Here is a 26110-nt window from a genome sequence, read left to right on the forward strand (position 1 = left end):
GCATTTAGTAGTAATAGTGCTCCTACAGCGCCCCCAACAGTAATTGTGTCCCACAAGTAATAATGCTCCCATAGTCCCCCAGTTGTAATAAAGCCCACCATAATGCCCCGATAGTAATAATTCTCTTTATAATGTGTGACAGTAGAACCCCCCCCCCCCTTATAATGTGCACCAGTACAAAAAATGCCCGTTGTGTGGCGGTAAAAAAAAGAAATACCTCCTCTTAGTGCCCCCAGTAGAGCCAATGTCCCCAGAGTGCCCTCATGTGTTCCAATGACCCGTACTGTGTGCCACTACAAAAAACACTTAGTGCCCCCAGTAGAGCCAATGTCCCCAGAGTGCCCTCATGTGTTCCAATGACCCGTACTGTGTGCCACTACAAAAAACACTTAGTGCCACCAGTTGAGCTTAGGTGCCCATAGTGACCTTATAATTTGTGCCAGTATAAAATACTCCCATATAGTCCCCCCAGAAGATGCCCCCATAGTGCTCCTTCCCCGTCTCCATAGTGCCCTCCATAATGTGGCACTATAAAATGCCCTTATAGACTGCCCCACATAGATACCCCCATAATGCTCCTTTCCTCCCTTCCCCATAGTGGCATCAAAATGGGTGCCAGTATTAAATGCCCCTATATAATGCCCTCATAGTGCTCTTGTCCCCCACTTCTCCATAGTGCCCACCTATAATGCGTGCCAGTATACAGGGCCCCCAGTAGATGCCCCCATAGTGCAGTCATACACGCACTCTCCACATACATGGACGCAGTCATACACGCACTCTCCGCATACATGGATGCAGTCATACATGCACTCTCCACATACATGGACGCAGTCATACACGCACTCTCCACATACATGGACGCAGTCATACACGTACTCTCCACATACATGGACGCAGTCATACACGCACTCTCCACATACATGGACGCAGTCATACACGCACTCTCCACATACATGGACGCAGTCATACACGCACTCTCCACATACATGGACGCAGTCATACACACACTCTCCACATACATGGATGCAGTCATACATGCACTCTCCACATACATGGACGCAGTCATACACGCACTCTCCACATACATGGACGCAGTCATACACGTACTCTCCACATACATGGACGCAGTCATACACGCACTCTCCACATACATGGACGCAGTCATACACGCACTCTCCACATACATGGACGCAGTCATACACGCACTCTCCACATACATGGACGCAGTCATACACACACTCTCCACATACATGGATGCAGTCATACATGCACTCTCCACATACATGGACGCAGTCATACACGCACTCTCCACATACATGGACGCAGTCATACACGCACTCTCCGCATACATGGATGCAGTCATACACGCACTCTCCACATACATGGACGCAGTCATACACGCACTCTCCAGATACATGGACGCAGTCATACACGCACTCTCCACATACATGGACGCAGTCATACACGTACTCTCTACATACATGAACGCAGTCTCCACATACATGGATGCAGTCATACACACACTCTCCACATACATGGATGCACTCTCCACATACATGGACGCAGTCATACACACACTCTCCACATACATGGACGCAGTCATACACACACTCTCCACATACATGGATGCACTCTCCACATACATGGACGCAGTCATACACGCACTCTCCACATACATGGACGCAGTCATACACGTACTCTCCACATACATGGACGCAGTCATACACGCACTCTCCACATACATGGATGCAGTCATACACGCACTCTCCACATACATGGATGCAGTCATACACACACTCTCCACATACATGGACGCAGTCATACACGCACTCTCCACAAAAATGGACGCAGTCATACACGCACTCTCCAGATACATGGACGCAGTCATACATGCACTCTCCACATACATGGACGCAGTCATACACGTACTCTCTACATACATGAACGCAGTCTCCACATACATGGATGCAGTCATACACACACTCTCCACATACATGGATGCACTCTCCACATACATGGACGCAGTCATACACACACTCTCCACATACATGGACGCAGTCATACACACACTCTCCACATACATGGATGCACTCTCTACATACATGGACGCAGTCATACACACACTCTCCACATACATGGATGCAGTCATACACGCACTCTCCACATACATGGATGCAGTCATATACGCACTCTCCACATACATGGACGCAGTCATACACGCACTCTCCACAAAAATGGACGCAGTCATACACGCACTCTCCAGATACATGGACGCAGTCATACACGCACTCTCCAGAAACATGGACGCAGTCATACACGCACTCTCCACATGCATGGACGCAGTCATACACGTACTCTCTACATACATGAACGCAGTCTCCACATACATGGATGCAGTCATACACACACTCTCCACATACATGGATGCACTCTCCACATACATGGACGTAGTCATACACACACTCTCCACATACATGGACGCAGTCATACACACACTCTCCACATACATGGATGCACTCTCCACATACATGGATGCAGTCATACACGCACTCTCCACATACATGGATGCATTCATACACGCACTCTCCACAAAAATGGACGCAGTCATACACGCACTCTCCAGATACATGGACGCAGTCATACACGCACTCTCCACATACATGGACGCAGTCATACACGTACTCTCTACATACATGAACGCAGTCTCCACATACATGGATGCAGTCATACACACACTCTCCACATACATGGATGCACTCTCCACATACATGGACCCAGTCATACACGCACTCTCCACATACATGGATGCACTCTCCACATACATAGACGCAGTCATACACACACTCTCCACATACATGAACGCAGTCTCCACATACATGGACGCACTCATACATGCGCTCACCATATACATAGATGCACTCGTACACACACTCTCCACATACATAGACGCACTCATACACACAGTCACCACATACATGGATGCACACATATACAATACACATATATAGACACCCAGCTTTCCTGCTGTGCCTCTCCCACATACACTAATGCCTCTGCACTTGTGCCATGCAGGATAGCAGGGAAGCTGGATGACATTTCATGATATAATTCACCCAGCTTTCCTACTGTACTGCAGGTCACATGTGCACAGTCTGGGAAAGCTGAATATAACCCCAGTTCCCCTGCTACTCACATCACTGGTGCAGTTCAATCCAACTGATGTTCAGCATGGTGGGCAGGAAAGTTCAGGCTGCAGGAATCGCGGGCATAGAAGGGGGCGGGGCTATTATAGCTCCGCCCACATCGGGCCATCCTGTTGCTGGTCACCACTGTCCATCATAAGAACAGAGGAGGGGAGAGGCGGAGCAATGTCACTGATGTCAGGAGGTCAGTGACAGAGTGCAAGTGGTGCAGGAGAAGTCAGCTGCTCTGACAGGGGCCGGGGTGACGAAGTACAGTGACTGCTGTCGGGCCGAAGCAGCTGCTTCCCTGATAGTTACTGGGAAGCGTAACGCGTTCATCTCCACTCCTGCCCAGCTGATTGTGTTCGGCCCAGCCCACCAGGCGGCCCGGCCCACCGGGCAAATGCCCGGTCTGCCCTATGGCCAGTCCGGCCCTGGGTACCACTCATCTCCACTACAAATAGGAAAAAGAGGCTACAATTTGCACGAGCTCAGCAAAATTGGACTGTTGAAGACTGGAAAAATGTTGCCTGGTCTGATGAGTCTCGATTTCTGTTAAAACATTCAAATGGTAGAGTCCGAATTTGGCGTAAACAGAATGAGAACATGTATCCATCCTCTGATGGCTACTTCCAGCAGGATAATGCACCATGTCACAAAGCGCGAATCATTTCAAATTGGTTTCTTGAACATGACAATGAGTTCACTGTACTAAAATGGCCCCCACAGTCACCAGATCTCAACCCAATAGAGCATCTTTGGGATGTGGTGGAACGGGAGCTTTGTGCCCTGGATGTGCATCCCTCAAATCTCCATCAACTGCAAGATGCTATCTTATCAATATGGCCCAACATTTCTAAAGAATGCTATCAGCACCTTGTTGAATCAATGCCACGTAGAATTAAGGCAGTTCTGAAGTCAAAAGGGGATCCAACACCGTATTAGTATGGTGTTCCTAATAATTCTTTAGGTGAGTGTAGATTAGTTACATCAAGGGATGCCAAGACAGATCCTAGATCAGATTCTCACTAAGGTTAGTATTTATAAACCTAGTTAACCCTAGTTGTCGACCCGGAAACATTTTCTTGCAGTCCAACATAACATCTCACAACTTCCAGGTCATTGATCATGTCCCATCACCAAGATGTGGCAGATACTGCATATAGTATAATAATTATATACCGTAGGTGATATGTCAGTAGTGGCACAAAACCAAGCAGAAATTAAATAAATTAGGAAGCAATAAAGATAAGAACTTATTCATTGAGGGTCCGTCCACACAGGATGTAATTTGTAGCAGAAAAAAACATAAATCTGCTGAAAAATTAGCATGAGTCACATGTGGAGTTGTTGAGGATTTTGCTACATACAGTAGTAGTAGGTAGATTTCATTCTGTGCATTGCAAAGGGTAAAATCCAGTATAGGAATCTGCAGCATACATTGACATGCTGCGGCTTTAGAATCCATATTGCAGGTAAATTTTACTATGCAAATTTGTTTCCAAAATTGTGGATGAGATTTCTTAAAATAAGTGATAAATGTCTGATGGGGGAAGGGGGGTACAACCACTGCGACCCTCTCCAATCACAACAATTAGGATCCATTTTAATGGTGTGGCAGTAAAGCCTAGACACCGAAGCTCCATTTAAACTGTATTGGACTACTGGAGATAGGTGAGCACAATACTTGGGTATATTTGGCGGTCCTATATATTTTAAATGGATTGGTACTGTGCACATACTCAACTGTTTAATTCAAATTAGAGGCACAGGACCCCTGTTCTAGTGATTAGTGGGAGTCCCAGCAGTCTGACCACCCAGATTTGATCACTTATCCTGTGAAATGGTAAGTCGTCATTCTGGGACAACTCTTTTATTGCTATGGATATGTTTTTTACTATGGCAGGAATTTCTACATGAATGTATATTTGTATATAATTATTATATTATTTTTATACTCATTGATATAAAAAATAATAATGCACCCAGATAGAAATGTTTGCTTCCAAATGCAGCATGCATCTGTCTCAGGCAGATCTATAAATGATTACAGATGTGGTCGGCTTAGACACTGGGTCTTGCCACAAGAGAGTGTAAAAGTGCTTCCCTATAAAAAAAAAAAGGCTCTCAGAGGCTACTTTTGGATAGTGTAGCTCTTGGTTAGTTTGTTGACTGCTAGATAGTGCCTTGAAAAAGTATTTATATCCCTTGAACATTTCCACATTTTTTAAAGTTACACCCACAAATTTAAATGTATTATATTGGGATTTTATGTGATAGACCAACATAAAGTAGTAAGTATGTGTGAAGTGAAAAAGAAAATGATACATGATTTTCAAAATGTTTTATAAATAAAAATCTGGAAAGTTTGACGTGCATTTGTAATCAGCCCTAGAGTCAAAACTTTGTAGGACCATCTTTCGCTGCAATTACGGCTTTACAAGTCTTTTGGGGTATGTCTCTACCAGCTTTTGAACATCTAGAGGCTGACATTTTTGCTCCTTCTTCTTTGCAAAATAGCCAAATCAGTCAGATTGGACGGAGGGTACAACAATTTTCACACAGATTCTCAATGAGATTTAGTTCTGGACTTTGACTGGGCCATTCTAACACATGAATATCCTTTGATCTAAACCATTCAATTGTAGCTCTGGCTATATGTTTAGGGTCGTTGCCTTACTAGAAGGTGAACCTCCAACCCAGTCTCAAGTTTATTGCAGCCTCTACCAGGTTCTACTCCGGGATTAGACTGTATTTAGCTCCATCCATCTTCCCATCAGCTTGCCTGACCTTGCTAAATAAAAGCATCCCCACAGCATGATGCTGCCACCATCATGTTTATCGGTGGGGATGGTGCATTCATTGTGATGTGCAGTATTAGTTTTCTGCCAGATATAGCTTTTTTGCATTTAGGCCAAAATGTTTCGTTTTGGTCTCATCTAACCAGAGCACCTTCTTCCACATGTTTGCTGTGTCCCATACATAGCTTGTGGAAAACTGCAAACAGGACTTGTTATGGCTTGCTTTCAAAAATGGCTTTATTCTTGCCACTCTTCCATAACTCCAGATTTGTGGATTACATGACTTATAGTTGTCCTGTGGATGGATTCTCCCACCTAAGCTGTGGATCTCTGCAGCTCCTCAAGAGTGACCATGGGCCTCTTGGCTGCTCCTCTAATTAGGGATTTCCTAGCCTGGGCTGTCAATTCAGGTGGATGGCAATGTCTTCATTGGTGTGCAGTTCTGACATACTCCTTCCATTTTCGGATGATGGTTTGAACAGTGCTCAGCAAGATGTTGAAAGCTTGGAATATTTTTTACAACCTAATCCTGCTTTACACTTCTCGATAACTTTATCTCTGAGCTGTCTGGTGTGTTCCTTGTGTAGTGTCCCACTAGGTAAATGTGGGCACTACACAAGGGTCAATTGGGCCACGTTGTTCTCCACCTCCTGTGGAACAGGGCCATTGCGTCTTATATGTAATTTTGATGCATAATGTCACTTTATTCATGTTATTTATGTGCATTTTCCCTGCTTTAAATGACTATCAGGCCTGTTAGGGTGTAATTCCTCCTCCAAGACAGTAGAGGGAGCTAGGGAACCCCTAATATAAATAGGTCCTGTTCAGGAAAAGGGTGTGTAGAGTCAGAAGTAAGTATGGACTTTAGCTAGGCAGCAGCTGAAGGGAGCTTCTGACATGCAACTAGACAGCCCAGGCTTCTAGATGCTACCAGGAGGCTAGTGAGAGCAGTCTAGCCTGCCTGAGGTTCTTGAGCCAGAGTTATCTCAGAAGCTTGTTACCAGGGGAAGAGTTACCTCCTGAGAAACCTGCAGTTCCTACCAAGTACAGAGCAGAGCAGAAGTGTTTCCAGCCAGACAAGTGAGCTGAAGGGCAGAAGGATCTATTTAATGCAAGGAGACATATACCTGAGGAAGTTTCTTTACCAAGGATAAAGCCACCAATAGGGCATACGGGCCTTGGGTTCAAGACAGACAGGAGTTCTGAGGAATAGTGCACAGGATTTCTGAGGAAAAGGTGCAGCCTGATCTGTGAGTGTATTTAACCCTCTGAGTATCTTGCAAGAACATTGTTGCCTGCCATTATTGTAAAGTTGCCTGCCATTATTGTAAAGTTGCCTGCTTTAAACTGCTTCTGTCATATGGAACTGGACCTAAAGAACTGTATATAGTTAACCGTTCCAGTAAAGAAAGTTTTGGTTCACTGCAAACTGTGTTCCTCACTTATTACTGCTATCAATCGGTGTGCCACCATTACCGGCACTGGCGTCACGAATCTTAAAGGGATCTTGCCACAGGCACATTAAACCTGCAACACCTAGGGCACCTCACCTACCACCGGCCTGGTCCCTATACACTGAGAGTGCCCCAGAGGACTTCTGTGCCAGCCTCTCCATCACTGCTGTACGCCTGCCCAGGGTCATCCTATAAACTGTGAGTAACCAAGAGCAACCCTCGTTTGCCTAGTAACTGTGACCTCACTATCGCAATACCCTGCAGGGCTGCGTACTGCACTTGGTTTTCATGATGCTGTTTGATTGCTAATGTTCACTAACAAACCTATGAGGCCTTCACAGAACAGCTGCAGTTATACTGACAATAAATTCCACAGGTGGACTCTATTTACTAATAAGGTGGCTTCTGAAAGTAATTGGTCACACTGGATTTTATTTTTATTTAGGAAAACTAGAAGAATGGTCAGAACTCTGGAAACTGAAATTTAATGTGGATAAGTGCAAGATAATGCACCTGGGGCGTAAAAACCCAAGGGCAGAATATAGAATATTTGACACAGTCCTGACCTCAGTATCTGAGGAAAGGGATTTAGGAGTAATTATTTCAGAAGACTTAAAGGTGGGAAGACAATGTAATAGAGCAGCACGAAATGCCAGCAGAATGCTTGGATGTATAGGGAGAGGTATAAGCAGTAGAAAGAGTGAAGTGCTTATGCCGCTGTACAGAACACTGGTGAGACCTCACTTGGAGTATTGTGCACAGTACTGGAGGCCATATCTCCAGAAGGATATAGATACTCTAGAGAGAGTTCAGAGAAGAGCTACTAAACTAGTACATGGATTGCAGGATAAAACTTACCAGGAAAGGTTAAAGGACCTTAATATGTATAGCTTGGAAGAAAGAAGAGACAGAGGGGATATGATAGAAACTTTTAAATACATAAAGGGAATCAACTCGGTAAAGGAGGAGAGCATATTTAAAAGAAGAAAAACTACCACAAGAGGACACAGTTTTAAATTAGAGGGGCAAAGGTTTAAAAGTAATATAAGGAAGTATTACTTTACTGAGAGAGTAGTGGATGCATGGAATAGCTTTCCTGCAGAAGTGGTAGCTGCAAATACAGTGAAGGGGTTTAAGCATGCATGGGATAGGCATAAGGCCATCCTTCATATAAGATAAGGGCCGGGGGCTATCCATAGTATTCAGTATATTGGGCAGACTAGATGGGCCAAATGGTTCTTATCTGCCGACACATTCTATGTTTCTATGTATCAGAGTACTGGGGGCTGATACAAATACACACCACACTTTTCAGATTTTTATTTATAAAAAACGTTAAACTATTTTCTTTTCACTTCACACATATATGCTACTTTGTGTTGGTCACATAAAATCCCAATAAAATACATTTACATTTGTGCGTGCAACGTGAAAAAATTTGGAAAAGTTCAAGGGGTATGATTACTTTTGTGGTACTGTATGCCTCTACAACTTGGCGCCCGTCATGACAGTCAGCTACCCTTTTTCTGCAGTGGTGTCATGAATGATAAACCTGCACTGCTGGATTGGACTGGAACCGTGTCATGTTTGAAATACCCAACTGCTGGTGGGATGATCTAGGGAGCCATCGCATATGACACTCGGTCACCCCCAGCAGTGATACAAGGAACACTAAGAGCTCTGCAATATGTGCAAGCCATCCTGCATCCACATATGTTGCCTCTCATGGCGGAGCTTCTATTTTTTTTCCAGTATTTTTCTGAAGAATAATACTCTCCCCCACACAGCAAGGGTTTCCCAGTAATGTCTCTCCCAGATTGCAACACTTCCTTGGCCTGCCTGGTTGCCATGTTTAACACCAAAACATTTATGGGACCAGATGGGATGCAGCTTTGGCAACCTATGAATGTGCAGCATCTACAGGCTAGCTGCATCATCTATGGGGAAATATGCCACAAGATACCATATGGAATCTGTGTGCCTCCATGCTTAACTGTATCTCATCCTGTATCCAGGCTATCGGAGGCCCAACAGTAGTTGAGCTTATCCTTTTGCTCTAATATTGTAATCACATACATACTGTATATCACGGGTGGCTCTTGAGCCGCATGCGGATCTTTGCTTCTTCAAGTTCGGCTCTAGCTGTGGACCCGGGAAGCATTTAGGCCAGCTTACTCTCCACCCCATGCTCAGATCTCTTTTCCTGATCGGGCACTGTTGCTATTTTGCAGCTCCAGCTCACCCTCCACTGCATCCTGATGCACACAGTGTGAGAACGTAGTACGTGGAGACACGCACTATAACCTGACTTTGTACTCATCAAGTCACAGTGGAGAGCGTGCCAGACCTGCAGAGTAGCAGGTGCTTGAGCAGGAGCCCAGTGCCTAATCAGAAGAGGGAAGAGATTTTTTAAAATTATAGAACTGAGCATGGGGGTCTAATCTAAGCATGGGAGGTTCTGATCTGAGCATGGGGGGGGCTTGATCCTGGCAATAGGGGTCTGATCTGAGCATGGGGGGGCTGATCTGGCCAATAGGGGCCTGAACTGAGCATGGGGGTCAGATCTGAGCATGGGGGGGGGGGGATCTGAGCATGGGGGGGCATAGCTGAGCATAGGGGGTCTTGTTTGAGCATGGGTTGGTCAGGTCTGAGCATGGGGGGGTCAGATATGAGAAGGGGGAGATCTGAGCATGGGGGTAAGGATCTGAGCATGGGGGGGGAATCTGAGCACTGGGAGTCTGATTTGTGTTGTCTGATCCGAGCATTGGGGGGTTTTATTTTGGGGGTCTGATTCGGCTGTCTGATGAGGTTTGGGGATCTTATTAAAGGTCAGATGAGGATTGGGGATCTGATTTAGTAGTCTGATCTGAGGTCTGATGAAAAATATATATTTTTTATTTTTTCTGCTAATGAAAAAGAAAAATATTTTTATAAGACCTCAGATGAGATGAAAAATATATGTTCTCTTATTTTTCTTTGTTAAAACCGAGGTGCGTTTTGTAGGGCGAGAAATACGGTGGCTCGTGTGTAAATGTATAACTTGTGGCTCCTGGTAGTCATATATATACTGTATATATTTTTTGGCTTTTTTTGTCTGTAAGGTTGGCCACTCCGGCTGTATATTATTGCATTCACATGCATTCACAAGAAAGTTTAATTTAGTCCCAACAACTCCTTCATGGTGCAATATACATATATATATATACACTGCTCAAAAAAATAAAGGGAACACAAAAATAACACATCCTAGATCTGAATGAATTAAATATTCTTCTGAAATACTTTGTTCTTTACATAGTTGAATGTGCTGACAACAAAATCACACAAAAATTTAAAAATGGAAATCAAATTTTTCAACCCATGGAGGTCTGGATTTGGAGTCACACTCAAAATTAAAGTGGAAAAACACACTACAGGCTGATCCAACTTTGATCTAATGTCCTTAAAACAAGTCAAAATGAGGCTCAGTAGTGTGTGTGGCCTCCACGTGCCTGTATGACCTCCCTACAATGCCTGTGCATGCTCCTGATGAGGTGGCGGACGGTCTCCTGAGGGATCTCCTCCCAGAGCTGGACTAAAGCATCTGCCAACTCCTGGACAGTCTGTGGTGCAACGTGACGTTGGTGGATAGAGCGAGACATGATGTCCCAGATGTGCTCAATTGGATTCAGGTCTGGGGAACGGGCGGGCCAGTCCATAGCATCAATGCCTTCGTCTTGCAGGAACTGCTGACACACTCCAGCCACATGAGGTCTAGCATTGTCTTGCATTAGGAGGAACCCAGGGCCAACCGCACCAGCATATGGTCTCACAAGGGGTCTGAGGATCTCATCTCGGTACCTAATGGCAGTCAGGCTACCTCTGGCGAGCACATGGAGGGCTGTGCGGCCCTCCAAAGAAATGCCACCCCACACCATTACTGACCCAATGCCAAACCCGGTCATGCTGGAGGATGTTGCAGGCAGCAGAATGTTCTCCCTGGCGTCTCAAGACTCTGTCACGTCTGTCACATGTGCTCAGTGTGAACCTGCTTTCATCTGTGAAGAGCACAGGGCGCCAGTGGCGAATTTGCCAATTTTGGTGTTCTCTGGCAAATGCCAAACGTCCTGCACGGTGTTGGGCTGTAAGCACAACCCCCACCTGTGGACGTCGGGCCCTCATATCACCCTCATGGAGTCTGTTTCTGACCGTTTGAGCAGACACATGCACATTTGTGGCCTGCTGGAGGTCATTTTGCAGGGCTCTGGCAGTGCTCCTCCTGTTCCTCCTTGCACAAAGGCGGAGGTAGCGGTCCTGCTGCTGGGTTGTTGCCCTCCTACGGCCTCCTCCACGTTTCCTGATGTACTGGCCTGTCTCCTGGTAGCGCCTCCATGCTCTGGACACTACGCTGACAGACACAGCAAACCTTCTTGCCACAGCTCGCATTGATGTGCCATCCTGGATAAGCTGCACTACCTGAGCCACTTGTGTGGGTTGTAGACTCCGTCTCATGCTACCACTAGAGTGAAAGCACCGCCAGCATTCAAAAGTGACCAAAACATCAGCCAGGAAGCATAGGAACTGAGAAGTGGTCTGTAGTCACCACCTGCAGAACCACTCCTTTATTGGGGGTGTCTTGCTAATTGCCTATAATTTCCACCTGTTGTCTATCCCATTTGCACAACAGCATGTGAAATTGATTGTCACTCAGTGTTGCTTCCTAAGTGGACAGTTTGATTTCACAGAAGTGTGATTGACTTGGAGTTACATTGTGTTGTTTAAGTGTTCCCTTTATTTTTTTGAGCAGTGTATATATATATATATATATATATATATATAATTATTTTTTTTATTATATTTTTTTTTTATAGTGAGTGTAATTATGTTTCCAATCATAGACAGACATATTCCTGGTCTTAAATATTTGTTTGAATATTAAAATTTATTTAAAAAAATTAATTTACATTTCAGCAACGAAACATTTTTGGAAATAATCAGTGGCTCATACACGACTTTGCTATTGTGTTTGTAATTTTTTTTACAAGTAAGTAAATCAGAATCTTCTTAATAATTATTTACCTCGTGCATTAGTTATGCATTTTTAAAACTATCTCTGCAATGTAATCATTACTATGGATTTTGTGACTTTTTTCCAGTGAGTTCTACCCCTGCCTATCCAAAGCTGGCACCATACAGACCACCAGGACAGATCATTTCTCCTTCTATGTTGTTTTCATTAATCTTCAATGTTCTCTTCACAATAGCCATGCACACGTATGCGTTTCTTATGGTTCAGAAGCAACCATGGTACAGTAACATTGACATTTACAGGTATATATGATATACATAGTATTAGCTATATTTATGTTGATGATATGCACACTTTTTGTTAAAGGGTGGTCTATTTTATTTATTATGTAATGAATGTATTATTATTAGAGATGAAAGAAAAAATTATAATTTAGAATGTTTCAAAAAGTTCATCTTTCAAACTAAGCCAAAGTTTTTGAGATTCAATTTGTATGAATCACTGAAAATGGTGTCCGCCATTTTACATATTACAGTACAGTAATGAGCTTAGCAGTGCAGAGAAAATGAAGACGGAGGATCATATGACCCTGGCCTTGGCTAGAGGTCTCACCTACAATGCCTTAAAGTCAGCCTCAGCCAGTCAGGTGGGATGATATAGACAATATGATCTAATCTCAAACAATGAATTATGTCATTCTCAGGCACTGATGAGGCAGTTTTTGGTATTTGGTTAGAATAGATAGATTGATTTAATTAATTTATAGAAAGAGGTTTTAGCTAGGGACAGGACAAGGGTCATTTAGTGTACTGTGTGCTACTTTGCTGCAGCCAGCCATTGACTGTGCTTGCTTTGGTATTTAAAGCTACAGTACTCCTTTTTTTTCTAATGTGCAGGAGCCAACTAAAAGCTCAGTTTATTTCAGTGGCGTAGCTAGAAATGACTGGGCCCCACAGCTAATTTTTGAATGGCCCCCCCCTCCCCCAGTATTTTTTTTCGAAACCCCTTCCTTTCATGCCGTCCCCATTTCTGTGGCTAGTAAAGATCACTCTCTCAGACCCGGCCCGGCAGCTGTTCCATCCATTTTATACACTGTCTATACTGTCACTGTATATAATTTCATTGTGTAATGCTGCTGAGGGAGCCCTGACTAAATCCTTTAGTTCTCCTCCTCCTGGATGGGCCCCTTCTGGGTCAGGGCCCCAAAGCAGCCGCTTCCCCTGCTTCCCCTATAGCTACGCCCCTGGTTTATATCTAAAAACATTATACGTAATGGCTGCTGATTTTTTGTTTCTTTAGCATCACAGTTGCATTAGATACTGTCCGATTGCACAATTTATTCTAAACTTTTCGTCAGTTTTGCAGCATCATGGTCAGTGTATATTTATGCTGCAGACTGTATCCAATAGTGCATTTTTTTCACAAAAATGTGCTGCAAAGTTTCTTCAATTATAAGTGTACCAAACCTGACATATCATGGAGTGTCATGGTCAGCATATATAACCTGGCTGGACATTTAGTTTTCAGCAAAAATATACGTGACACTACATTGTGTTCAATTGCAGATTTTTTCAGTAAACCCATTGCAAAGTTTCTCCATTTATTGATAAGTGTGCAACCATAACGCACAGTCATGTCGTTGAGTACCATGCAGTTGTATGGGTTACAGTGGGCTGCAATTGAGCGAATTATGACAACACTATTTAATCAATCTGTCAATTGTCGCACAGCACCTGTAATACCATGATGCCAAAGACTGTCAGCATATACGTGTAGCTGTAGACTGTGTCCAATTGCACATTTTAAAATTTTTCGGCAAATTTAATTTAAAAAAATTCCATCTATCATGGTGTACCTGACCTAATGTGTTGTCGTTGTGCATCACTATCTCCAGCAATACAGTGTGGCTTTTTATTGTTTAAATAGACTTCAAATGACAGAGTGGCAAGGGACAAGGGAATGAAAAACAAAAGACCCATGCCACATCATCTACAAGTGAGCATGCGGGTGGCTGTAGTAGTACAAGCAGCAGCCAATACTGTTTTATGACCATGATGGAACAGTTTTTTTTTTAAGTGCCGTGCCAACCTTGCGCACATCAGCAAATGTATGCAAACTACTAGGTTCACATGTACTTGGACTGTGCCCTATCTTTATCAATTACCCTGTTCTCTGACCCTATGGATCTCTGAGTAAGCAGAACTGACCCTATTTTGCTTCCAGTGTACTGAGAGGGTATTCAGCTTGGCATGTGGTGTCGTCAAAATGAAGAGATCAAAATAGTCTTCCACAAGTGTAGAAAACATTACATTTGTGAAAATGATTTAGGATGGATCCATGAGGATTTTCACATATCTCTGGCTGATGCCAATGAGTAGATCTGCCATTGCGGACAGTGGCTATTTATCACAGTGTATATGATGTCACTGCTGCTGTCTACCTGTCTATAATGTATTGCTACTGCTGCAGCTGCTACTCCCCCAACTGCCACTACCCCTACACAGCCGCACATCTCCTTCCTTGTCTGTCAGATTCCATACTATACTTTTAGAGAAATATTTTAGTCACTATCCCCAGAATTACAGGCAGCAAACTTAGAAACTGCTTCCTTAACCACTCTGGCTGGTAGGAAGCTAAGGCTATCCCTAGGTTTTTCGCCGAAATTCCAGATGTACTTGGCTGCTAGGAATTCAACTATATTTACAGAGTAAAGTATCAGAAAACTGGTGAAAGCTGACTAGAAGCAGACCTACCAGAATGATCAGGGTGCAAAGAATAGTAGATGAGCAGGGTCAGAACCAGGAGAGACGGATATTGCCAGTAGACTAAGGGTTAATACATAACCTAGCCAGAATCAGAAGAAGCTAAATTAGCAGATAAGAGGTAAATCCCAAAATTAAGCTACAGTCAGATTACATGGCATTCAGGTGCAGTAGCACTGAGTAGCCCAAGTCACAGGAACCAGCAACAAAAACACAGACAATGATGGGAAAAAGCACAAGGCTTAAATCCTTCACATGACTATAGGATTAGACACCAAGTCAGAAACCTGATTGGCTTAGAGTCTAGTCTCACAGTTAATCGATAATAAGTGCTTGCAGGAACGCTCGTTAGCAATGACCGGGCAGTCTAATACTGCTGTCAATTTCCAGATGAAAGAGCACATACTTAAAACTTGTTAGCCCAGCGGTCTGTGCAGGTGCGGCTGCCCCTACCCGCGGGGACGGGCGCCGGGCTCCCTCTTTTTCTCATGTTGCCATGCACCATGCTGATGAACGTTAACTGCTGCATCTGTGCTCCATGCCAGAGTTTACTTCCTGCTGCAGACCTGTACTGTTGCTAGGGATTGCATAGGTGTGTCTCTCCTCACTTATGAGGCAGCACGTACATGCCCTCTGTCTCACCAGCTTATGGCTGGATTGCAGGAGGTATTTAAAGGTGCTTCCTACCACAGGAAGAAGTCTGGGCAATTCATGTCTAGTTCCAAGTGTGAAGGTGTTTTTCAAGTTCTGCTTTGCTGTGTACTGGACCCGGCTTTTGGAATTATCTGATTTTGCCTGTTTGCTGCCTGCCTCTGACCTCGGACTTTGCTTATGGACCTTGCTTGTTTGCCACCTGCCTCTGACCTCGAACTTCGTTTATGGACCTTTCTTGATCTCTGCCTGCCCTGACCCCAGACTTCCTGACCACGTACTTCCCCTCGGTGCTTGCACCGGTATCCTGATGTCCTGGTCAGCTGCCACTGACTCGGGGACTGCTCTGGAGTGACACCTGGCAACTACCCTAACAGCCCAAGCCTATCCTCACCATCAGAGGCTCTAGTGAAGACCAGGTAGTTGCTTAGTCACGCCCCTCCAGAGTATAGCCAGTCAGTGACGCAGTAAGTCTACAACCACTTGCATAACAAAAATTATTTGCTGGTGGCAGATTGCGCTGTCTAAATGCAATCTGCTGCCGGCAAAAAAACTAGACAGCATGGGGACGAGAGATGGCATAACAATTGATGCTTCCCATGCTGAAGAGGAGATCGCTGCATGTAATAATAGCGCTCTCTTCTGCTAGAGAGCAGGCATTTGCATGGAAGGAACCCTTCCTTCCATCAATCGTCTGCAAAATCAGGCTATCTAATAGAGCCTTAAATTATCCCTTATTTTAGTAAACACAGAAGCAGCAAAAATCTACTATGTGTTATTCTTTAATAATAAAAGCATTTTATTTTACTTATGTTTATTTAACTGAAACATGATTCCATCAGAAGATATAAATGTTTTCTGCCCTTGGGGGAGATAGAACAAGGAGGCCTTATAGGACTTTCTTTCTCTCTTACTGTATTTTTACATTTATAAAAAAAATTAAAAATCCACAATGGTATCAATGTTTGGCTCAACTGATTAAATTCTCTTCTCCAAGTGCTTGTTATCCAGGAAATGAAAGCCTAAACAAGAATCTTACCTATATATTAATTCATGAACGGACAAAAATAAATTATGAAAGCTTTGAAAGTACAACGCTATGGCTAATAACATGTCTGCACTTGGTGATCTTCGCTTTTGTCTTCTCCAAAGGAAAGCCTTTCCGAAAACCATTGTATACCAACTGTGAGTTCATTCCTTAACACATCCTTGAAGACACTTGCATATTATTTTTATTAGCAGACTTGTTGTACTATGCTAGCCAGTGAAATCGATGTCATTATATTGTGTAAAGTGACAAAATAACCAAACATAATATTACAGTTGCACTCTTTAAAGAGGACCTTTCACCCCTCTAACATTTCTGTTTTAATAGCTTTATGCATTCCCCATGTAATAACAACAATTCTGGAACATCTATTCTTATGGCTCTATATTGTACCATGTATTTATTATTTCTACCAGAAGTTATGAATGAATTGCGATTAGCCTACAGAGGGGTGGTAACCAGTTGGGGGGGGGGGGGGGTGTACCTGCACAGCCTGACTATATCCAATCAGTGATGCCATTTTCAGACTGTGCAGGAATGTCAGGAGTAGTGAAAGGTCCTCTTTATGGGAAAGGAAGAACCCCTGTAATACCCTGTGTCATGCAAATCAGACTATAGTGCAACACATTGGCTACTAATTACTAAACTTGACATTTGTCATTTCAACTGCGTAAAACTAGAGGTGTTCGGTCCATCAAATTTTCTAAAAAGAATTGATACGATCAGAATTTATTAGTGACGAATTGCGTGAGCAAACAGCTATTTCCTGACTGATGAGTGCCTGCATAGTAGTGTAGAACACTGTGCATTGCAAAAACATGCATAGGGAGCCCGCAGTGCTAGTGAAACAGTATTGTGAGTCAGTATGACAAGCAGATGATAGGCGTTACTGTTAGAATCACTTCACTTATTTGGTCATTTACAGGGCCAAAACTGACCAAATAAGTCAAGTGTGAACTCGGCCTTACAGGTCAGTGTTAGCGTTAAGAAGACGCGCACTCCTTTTACACCATCGTCAGCTGATTCCACATCGGTTTCCACAGAATCTGTTCTGTTAGATGCTGAAACAAGTAGTGCCACCATGACCAAGTGGCGAGGTGGCAACAGCATAAGGAGTCAACGCAGTGTTTCAGTCACACAGTGGTGAGGGTAGGAATCGCATGAGGAATCACATTAGTTGTCAACACAGTGGCCAAGTCACAGAATGGGCCATGCTGATCGTCCTCTGGTGGCTTGATGAAGAATTCCCACACCGCCAAGTATGGCAACACAGTGGCCCAGTCAGAGTGGTGAGGGCGCGAATCGGATGAGTCATCAACACAGTGGTCAAGTCACAGAGTGGTTGGGGGTGGAAATCGCATGAGTCGTCAACACAGTGGGTCAGTCACAGAGTGGTGAGGTGGCAGCAGCATGAGGAGACCACAAAGTGGCCCAGGAACAGAGTGTTGAGGTGGCAGCAGCTTGAGGAGACCACAGAGTGGCCCAGTAACAGAATGGGGAGGTGGGGGGGGGGGGGGGGGGGGGGGCAAAAGCCTAGCCAATACCACCACAAAATTTTGGGTGGTAGTAGGTTGCCAGAATAAACAGGTCTCTTATGACAAAATTTGGGTGTGGCACCATGGATGATCTAGTCTGATGCATCAAGCACTGGTGTGTGGAAATCCTGGCTGATACACACCTGACTCATCTTCACAAAGGTCGGTTTCTACACATTTTGGGAGGAAAGGTGAGTTCTCCAGCAGAACTAAACACCCGCTCTGATGCCACACTACTGGCCGGGCAGGAAAACTTGAACATGGCAAACTCGGCCAGTTGCGGCCACAAATCAAGTTTGGCTGCCCAGTAGTCCAGGGGATCTTCGATGTGGGGTAGCAGGGTGTTGTCATTGCGCAAGCAAGTGATCATGTATCGGGCAATTTGCGAATGTGACTCGGAGGGACTTCCTGCCTCCATCTCCACTGAATACTACCATGGTGTGTCTGGGTCATCTTCCTCGTCTTCCTCATCGCCCTGTAGCTCCTCCGGCTGCTCCTACTCCTCCTCTCCTGTCACCTATGCAGAAAATCCACCCATTTCTTTAGACATTGCTTGTGTGTGAATGTCCTCCTCCAGTTCAGCGCCCACAGGGCTCATGTGGCCGTGAGATGTAGGCACCACGTCTCTTGTCCCCTGGCTAGCCAAATTTAGCAGCATTTGTTTCAGGACATGAAGCAGTGGAATGACGTTGTTCATTCCATAGTCCTAGCGACTGACAAATAAAGTGTCCTCCTCTAAGGGCCTGAGCAAATGGCAGGTGTCACGCATGAGCTGCCACTAGCTAACATCAAAGTTACACAGGGGAGTACCTATGTCCGCCTGTATCATCAAGAAATCATTTATGGCATTTCTCTGTTCATATAGTCGATCCAAAATATGGAGGGTGGAGTTCCAATGGGTGGAAACGTTGCATATCAGTCGATGTTGGGGAACGCCATTCTGGCTTTCCAGCTCAAGGAGAGTCTGCTTTGCAGTGTTTCCTGGCCATTTTCAGGATGTCCTGCAGATGGGTGGAAAACTTCAGGAACTTCTTTACAATCATATTAAACACGTGTGCTATGCAGGAAGCATAGCTCAGCCCTCCGTGACACAGCGCAGACAGCATGTTCTTCCCATTGTCACAAAAAGTGTAATAGAGCAACCAAAAATCATATGTACCCTAAACTAGTACCAACAATACTGCCACCCTATCCCGTAGTTTCTAAAATGGGGCCACTTTTTTGGAGTTTCTACTCTAGGGGTGCATCAGGGGGGCTTCAAATGGGACATGGTGTAAAAAAAAACAGTCCAGCAAAATCTGCCTTCCAAAAACCGTATGGCATTCCTTTCCTTCTGCGCACTGCCGTGTGCCCGTACAGTATATTACGACCACATATGGGGTGTTTCTGTAAACTACAGAATCAGGGCCATAAATATTGAGTTTTGTTTGGTTGTTAACCCTTGCTTTGTAAAAGAAAAAAATTTTTAAATGGAAAATCTGCCAAAAAAGTGAAATTTGAATATTGTATCTCTATTTTCCATTAATTCTTGTGGAACACCTAAAGGGTTAACAAAGTTTGTAAAATCAGTTTTGAATACCTTGAGGGGTGTAGTTTCTTAGATGGGGTCACTTTTATGGAGTTTCTACTCTAGGGGAATATATTTGCCGTTCAGCGTTGCAGTTATATGTTCTAAAGCCCTTTTTTGCGTGTATTAGTGGCACACAAAAAGTATTTGCCGTTGTGTGGTCAAGTGGGAAAACTATAGTGCTTTTGGTCGTCTATTAGTGGAGAAAAAAAGGGCTTATTAGCCTTTGTGGGTTGAAATGAGAAAATTACAGACTTTTTTGGGGTGTTTTAATTTCCTTTTTATTTTTTTATTTGATCTAACAGTATGTCAGACAGAAAAGTGCCAGGCCCTGCACAGGGGAGTGGCAGAGGCCTAAATGTTTCTGGCGCAGGCTCCGATGTGGTGGTATAGCCTACCACAGCAACCGCTGCATCACCCAGTGGCAAGCACCCGGTTTTAGGCAGTCAAGGCTCCACCACCTCAGCCGAAGTGAGCTGTCTGTCCTTACCATCATCTGCTGGTCCTGATGCTCCTGCTTCTCCTCCTCCTACTCCTCATCAGTTATTCTGTCAGCAATTAATCACCGAGGTGATTGCCAAGAGTCAACAGTATGTGTGCACTCATCCAATGGTGCAGAAGCTGCATTTGCTCCTTGCCAAGTTGCTGGTGCTTCAGTCCCTCCCTTTCCAAAAGGTGGACTCTGCACCTTTCAGAGAACTGATGGCTTGTGTCAAGCCGAGGTGGAGAGTCCCAAGCCGTGGAGCTGTAAGTACACGGTCAGGGACAATACATGTCCTTTTCGGCCCACTAGGTGAATGTGGTTCCTGCACATCCACCCCAGCAACTTGGCCAGGTAACGCCACTTCCACCTCCACCTTGTCACGCCTAGATCTCACAGCCACATGAGCACTGTAGGGGCTGAACTGGAGAAGGAGGAGTAGGAGGAGAACATGGAGCACAAGCGAAATAGGTGGTTTTTACACAAACACGACATGAGAGGAGGAGCAGGAGCAGCTAGAGGAGCTACCTGGTGATGAGGAAGATGAGGCAGAGGACCTAGACACACTGTGGCAGTATGCAGTGGAGATGAAGGCAAGGAGTCCCTCTTAGTCACTTGCACAAATGGCCCGATGCTTGCTCCCGATGACTTCTGGCTTTCCACCTTGTTGGACCTTCGCTACTGGTCCAAAATTGGGGTGTTTTTTTACACCCGCCGAGAGGGAGGACAAACTGAACTACTATAGAGACATCCTTTGTAGTGAGTTGGCCGCTGCCTATCTGCGCCATCGCCCATCCTCTCGCAGGTCTGACTGGGGTGGGCCCTCACATTCCTCTGCCATAGCTGCTGTGGCAGGGTGGAGGGATAGGAGCAGTTTTAGCTCCATCAGCAGCAACTTGAGTCTAGAGTTGCTGATGAGCAGCTTTCTTCACCCGCCTAGTGAATAGACTTCTCACCAGCAGCAGCAGCTAGAGTCATTGGCCCACAAGCAACTTAAGCAGGGAGGAATCATGACTTTAGATGGGAAAAATTATGAATATTCAAAAAAAACTAATATATAGCACTATATCGAATATATTTGTTTTTTGAATATTCGTAATATTCTAAAACAAGAATATATAGCAATATAGCAGATATTCGGGGAAAAAAAACTTTATATAGAGCAATTTAGCTAATCTAGTGCTATAATCTTCTTTGTCTAATAGTTGTAATTTTTTTCAGATTGGAAAAAAATTACAACTATTAAAAAAAAGATTATAGCACTATATTAGCTAAATTACTCTATTTTTTTTTATAATATTCGCTATATTGCTATATATTCTTGTTTTAGAATATTACGAATATTCGAAAAAATATATATATTCGATATAGTGCTATATATTCGTTTTTTAGAATATTCGTCATTTTTCCCATCTAAAGTCATGGTTCCTCCCTGCTTAAGTTGCTTGTGGGCCAATGACTCATTGGGCAACAAGCAAGAAGCAGGGAGGAATCATGTTTTTACTCGGCAATTGAAAATTCGCAATCAACACTATTCCTAAAGTCAAAGATACTGTAGCCTTCTCATTTGCTCACAAGCTACAAGCATGATAAAAAAAAAATCTCAAATATTCAAAATTACGAATATATATCACTATATTCTAAATATTCGCGAATTCTCGAAGTGCCTATATTCGCAATAAAAATTTGCAATTTGAATATTCGTGATCAACACTAGCTGTCACCAACCTGATGCCACACATTTGATGCCAAGTGCTCCTTCTTTCACCCATTATCTTCAGCTGGTACTTATATTGCCACCAACCTCCCCACTCTGTCACCGGGTCACTTTGTGGTCTTCTGAAGCTGCTGACACCTCCACACTGTCACCTTGCCACTCTGTGGCCTCCTCCTGATGCTGCTGCCGCCACCTCCACACTGTCATTATGCCACTCTGTGCTCTCCTCCTGATGCTGCACCACCTCCACACTCTGTCATTGTGCCACTCTGTATCCTTTTGATGCTCCTGCCACCTCTAGACTCTGTCATTGGGCCACTCTGTGGTCTCCTCATGCTGCTTTCACCTCACCACTATGCCATAGGCCCACTCTGTGGACTTCTCATGCTGTTCCCACCATCCCCACTTCATGACTGGGCCACTATTTTGCCTTTCGGCCTGGCTGACATCATCATTTATTTGACCCTTCTTCTGATCAGTCAGAAGGAAGGAAAAATGAGACTCACAACGGATCCTGTCTGTGTAGCAGCTGTAAGGCCTGTATGGTCCAATCAGAATTGGCTTGTGATTTGGTAGCCAAAAGCAGAAGTGGGTACAAAAGACAGAAGACATGCAAATATTTCATTCACGTTTCATCTCTGTTTTGGATCCACTCCTGTTTTTTTGGCATTAGCAATACTGATGGATTACTGACCAAATGCTGACTGCTGTTTTTTTGGGGTTATTGTTCTGACGGATCAGAGGAAGGGCAAAATAATCAGTGACATCAACACAAACTTACTGCTGACACCCTCTCCACTCTGTCAGGGGGCTCTACTTGTATAAGAGTTTAATAGAACAGGTTCTGTAGACATCTATGTGGAATCAGCTGACGATGGTATAAAAAGAGTGCACTTCTTCTTGACGTTAATATTGCCTTGTAAGGCTGAGGTCACAATTGAGTTATTTGCCCAGTTTTGGCCCTGTGACTGCCCAAATAAGTGAAGTGGGCAGTGATTCTAAGAGCACCGCCTATCATCTGCATTTTTTTACTGACTCAGGGTACTTTCACACTTGCGTTAGAGGATTCCGGCAGGCAGTTTCGTCGTTGGAACCGCCTAGCGGATCTGTAAATCTGTATGCAAACGGATAGCATTTGTTTCCGGATCCAGATGCGGATCCGGCTGACAAATGCATTGAAATACCGGATCCATCTCTCCGGTGTCACCTGGAAAAACGGATCTGGTATTTTTTTTTTTCACAGATTTAAAGGTCTGCGCATGCGCAGACCGGGAAATTGGATCCTGTTTTCTGGAACACTTGGTACCGGATCTGGAATTAATACATTTCAATGGAAATTAATGCCGGATCCGGCCTTCCGGCAAGTGTTGCGGTAATTTTGGCCGGAGAAAATACTGCAGCATGCTGTGGTATTTTCTCCGATCAAATACCATAAAAGGGACTGAACTGAAGACATCCTGATGCATACTGAACGGAATGCTTTCCATTCAGAATGTATTAGGATAAAACTGAAGCATTTTTTTCCGGTATTGAGCCCTGTGACGGAACTCAATACCGGAAAACTTTATTGCTAGTGTGAAAGAACCCTTACAGTATTATTTTACTACCACAGCAGACTCCCTATGCGTGTAACTGCAAGGCACAGTGTTCTACACCACTAAAAAGGCTCTCTTCAGCCAGGAAATAGCTGTTTTTAACGTGATTCACTGCAAATAAATTCGGATCAAACAGAATTTTTCAAAAAATTCTGCGAATCGGCCAATTAAAATTTAAAAAAAATTCGCTCATCTCTAGTCAGTAGCATTGGCTGTTTATGTATGATGTATTTCCTATAGTTGGTTTAAGAAATTTATAAATCAAAAATTTGAGATTCTTTGATTGAGACCTAGAACCATTGCTAGAGAGATGTGTTTATGTTGCAGATTTGTTTGTGGTTGTGCTGATAATTGAAACTGCCTTCAACATTTTCTTCATATTTGCTGACTTTCCAAGCATCTATATCGATTTGGAAGTAAGTTCAATTCATTATTTAATGGTTTCTGCTAGTAATCTTAAAGGGAAGATGCTATCATAAAATGACTAGTGATGAGCGGCATAGGCAATATTCGAATTTGCGATATTTCACAAATTTTTGGCCACATATTCACCTTAAGTTCACAAATTCAGTAATCAGTAATGTAATATGCACATATTGCGCATGCAATTTTATTGCCTATATAACATATAATAAACAATTACACAAAGGCTATATGCCAAAAGTGTATGTGCTAACCAGTAACCTATCCATAAGACAGGTACAGTCAGCAAAAAATGTTACATTTTTGTCACCCCAATGGAAATGATCTAGGTGCGCAGGTCCCCCCAAGCCATCCAACTTAAATCAAGCAACTTTGAAGCTTATTGGCTCTCATGCAGATGAGAGCTGGTCTTGGCAATATCATAGCCTATGAGGTTAATCCGAGGTGCGATTATTGCTAGTTGTCTCATAGTGCACAAGGCTGCCATTGTAAGGTATGCTGACTGTACCTGTCTTATGGATAGATTGTTGACTTGTACATACCCATCTTTTGGCATACAGCCTTTGTGTGTTATATGTAATGATTTAATAATATGATATCTATAAAAAAAAATATTAATTATAGGTTAAGAAACACTTTTAATAAAAATGTATTAATGATAGGTAAAATAATAACTATAAAAAAAAGATATGGAAGATAGATAGCATAATAAGGATAAAAAAAAAATCTAGAGTATTTGAAAATACAAGGATATAGCATTACATTCTAGATCTTTGCGAATTCTCAAAGTGCCAATATTCGCGATAAAAATTTGCAATTAGAATATTCGCGCTCAACACTAAAAATGACCTATTGTTTCTATGTTAAAATTGATGGTTAAGTTACATTTCCATGTCAATCTCTATAAAAAAAAAAAAAAATACTGCAGTTTGCACACAGGCCACTTACCCTAAAAATAGATGCCACTAACTGGTCCGTACAGATCACTTTACTGCAGTTATCTACTTATCATTACAGGCAGGATTACAATGACAGATGAGACCTTTATATACATTGCGTTCTGAAAGCTTTCAGACTATTTCACTTTTTTCACATTTTATGTGGGCTTGTGCTAAAAAAAAATAAAAAATGTATTATTTCCCCCCCATCATTCTGCACTCAATACCCCATAATGCGAAAGTGATAACAGAATATTAGAAATCTTCTAATTTATTGAAAAGCTAATTTATTGAAAAAGAAAAACCCAAATGTTGCATTGACCTAAGCATTCAGTCCCTTTACTCAGAACTTACTTGAAGCATCTTTGGCAGCAATTACAGCCTCCAGTCTTCTTGGGTATGCTGCCACAAGATTTTGGATTTGGGAATTTTCTGCCATTCTTCTCTGCAGATCCTCTTAAGCTCTGTCAGCTTTAATGGGAACTGTCGGTGGACAGTTATTTTCAGGTCTCTCCAGAGATTTTACATAGAGTTCAAGTAAGGGTTCTGTCTGGGACGTTCCAAGACATTCACAGACTTGTCTTTAAACCACGCCTGTATTGTCTTCGCTGTGATCCGCTTTTCATTTTCCAAAGGAGCTGTCAAAAATGAAAGGTGGAATCTGATTGGTTGCTATGGCCAACTAAGCCAGTTCTACTTCAGGGTTGTGTGTGATAATAACCATAATATACACTCACCTAAAGAATTATTAGGAACACCTGTTCTATTTCTCATTAATGCAATTATCTAGTCAACCAATCACATGGCAGTTGCTTGAATGCTTTAAGGGGTGTGGTCCTGGTCAAGACAATCTCCTGAACTCCAAACTGAATGTCAGAATGGGAAAGAAAGGTGATTTAAGCAATTTTGAGCGTGGCATGGTTGTTGGTGCCAGACGGGCCGGTC

The 26110-nt window shown here is 43.4% G+C and overlaps 1 protein-coding gene across 2 annotated transcripts in view; it reads left to right on the forward strand.

Moving 5' to 3' along the window:
- LOC120997963 (probable cation-transporting ATPase 13A5) overlaps window positions 1-26110 on the forward strand; it is a 262081-nt gene that overhangs the window by 217575 nt on the left and 18396 nt on the right. Inside the window, exons 25-28 of one of the 2 annotated variants that reach the window (XM_040428345.1) lie at window positions 12391-12463; window positions 12576-12750; window positions 16859-17046; window positions 24132-24220. In XM_040428345.1, coding sequence (XP_040284279.1) covers window positions 12391-12463; window positions 12576-12750; window positions 16859-17046; window positions 24132-24220 — 525 coding nt within the window. Of the gene's footprint in view, window positions 1-12390; window positions 12464-12575; window positions 12751-16858; window positions 17047-24131; window positions 24221-26110 lie in introns of those variants that run through there. The other variant, XM_040428346.1, reaches the window with a different exon arrangement.

The sequence above is a fragment of the Bufo bufo genome, chromosome 4 (genome assembly GCF_905171765.1).
Source record: "Bufo bufo chromosome 4, aBufBuf1.1, whole genome shotgun sequence".
Lineage (NCBI taxonomy): Eukaryota > Metazoa > Chordata > Amphibia > Anura > Bufonidae > Bufo > Bufo bufo.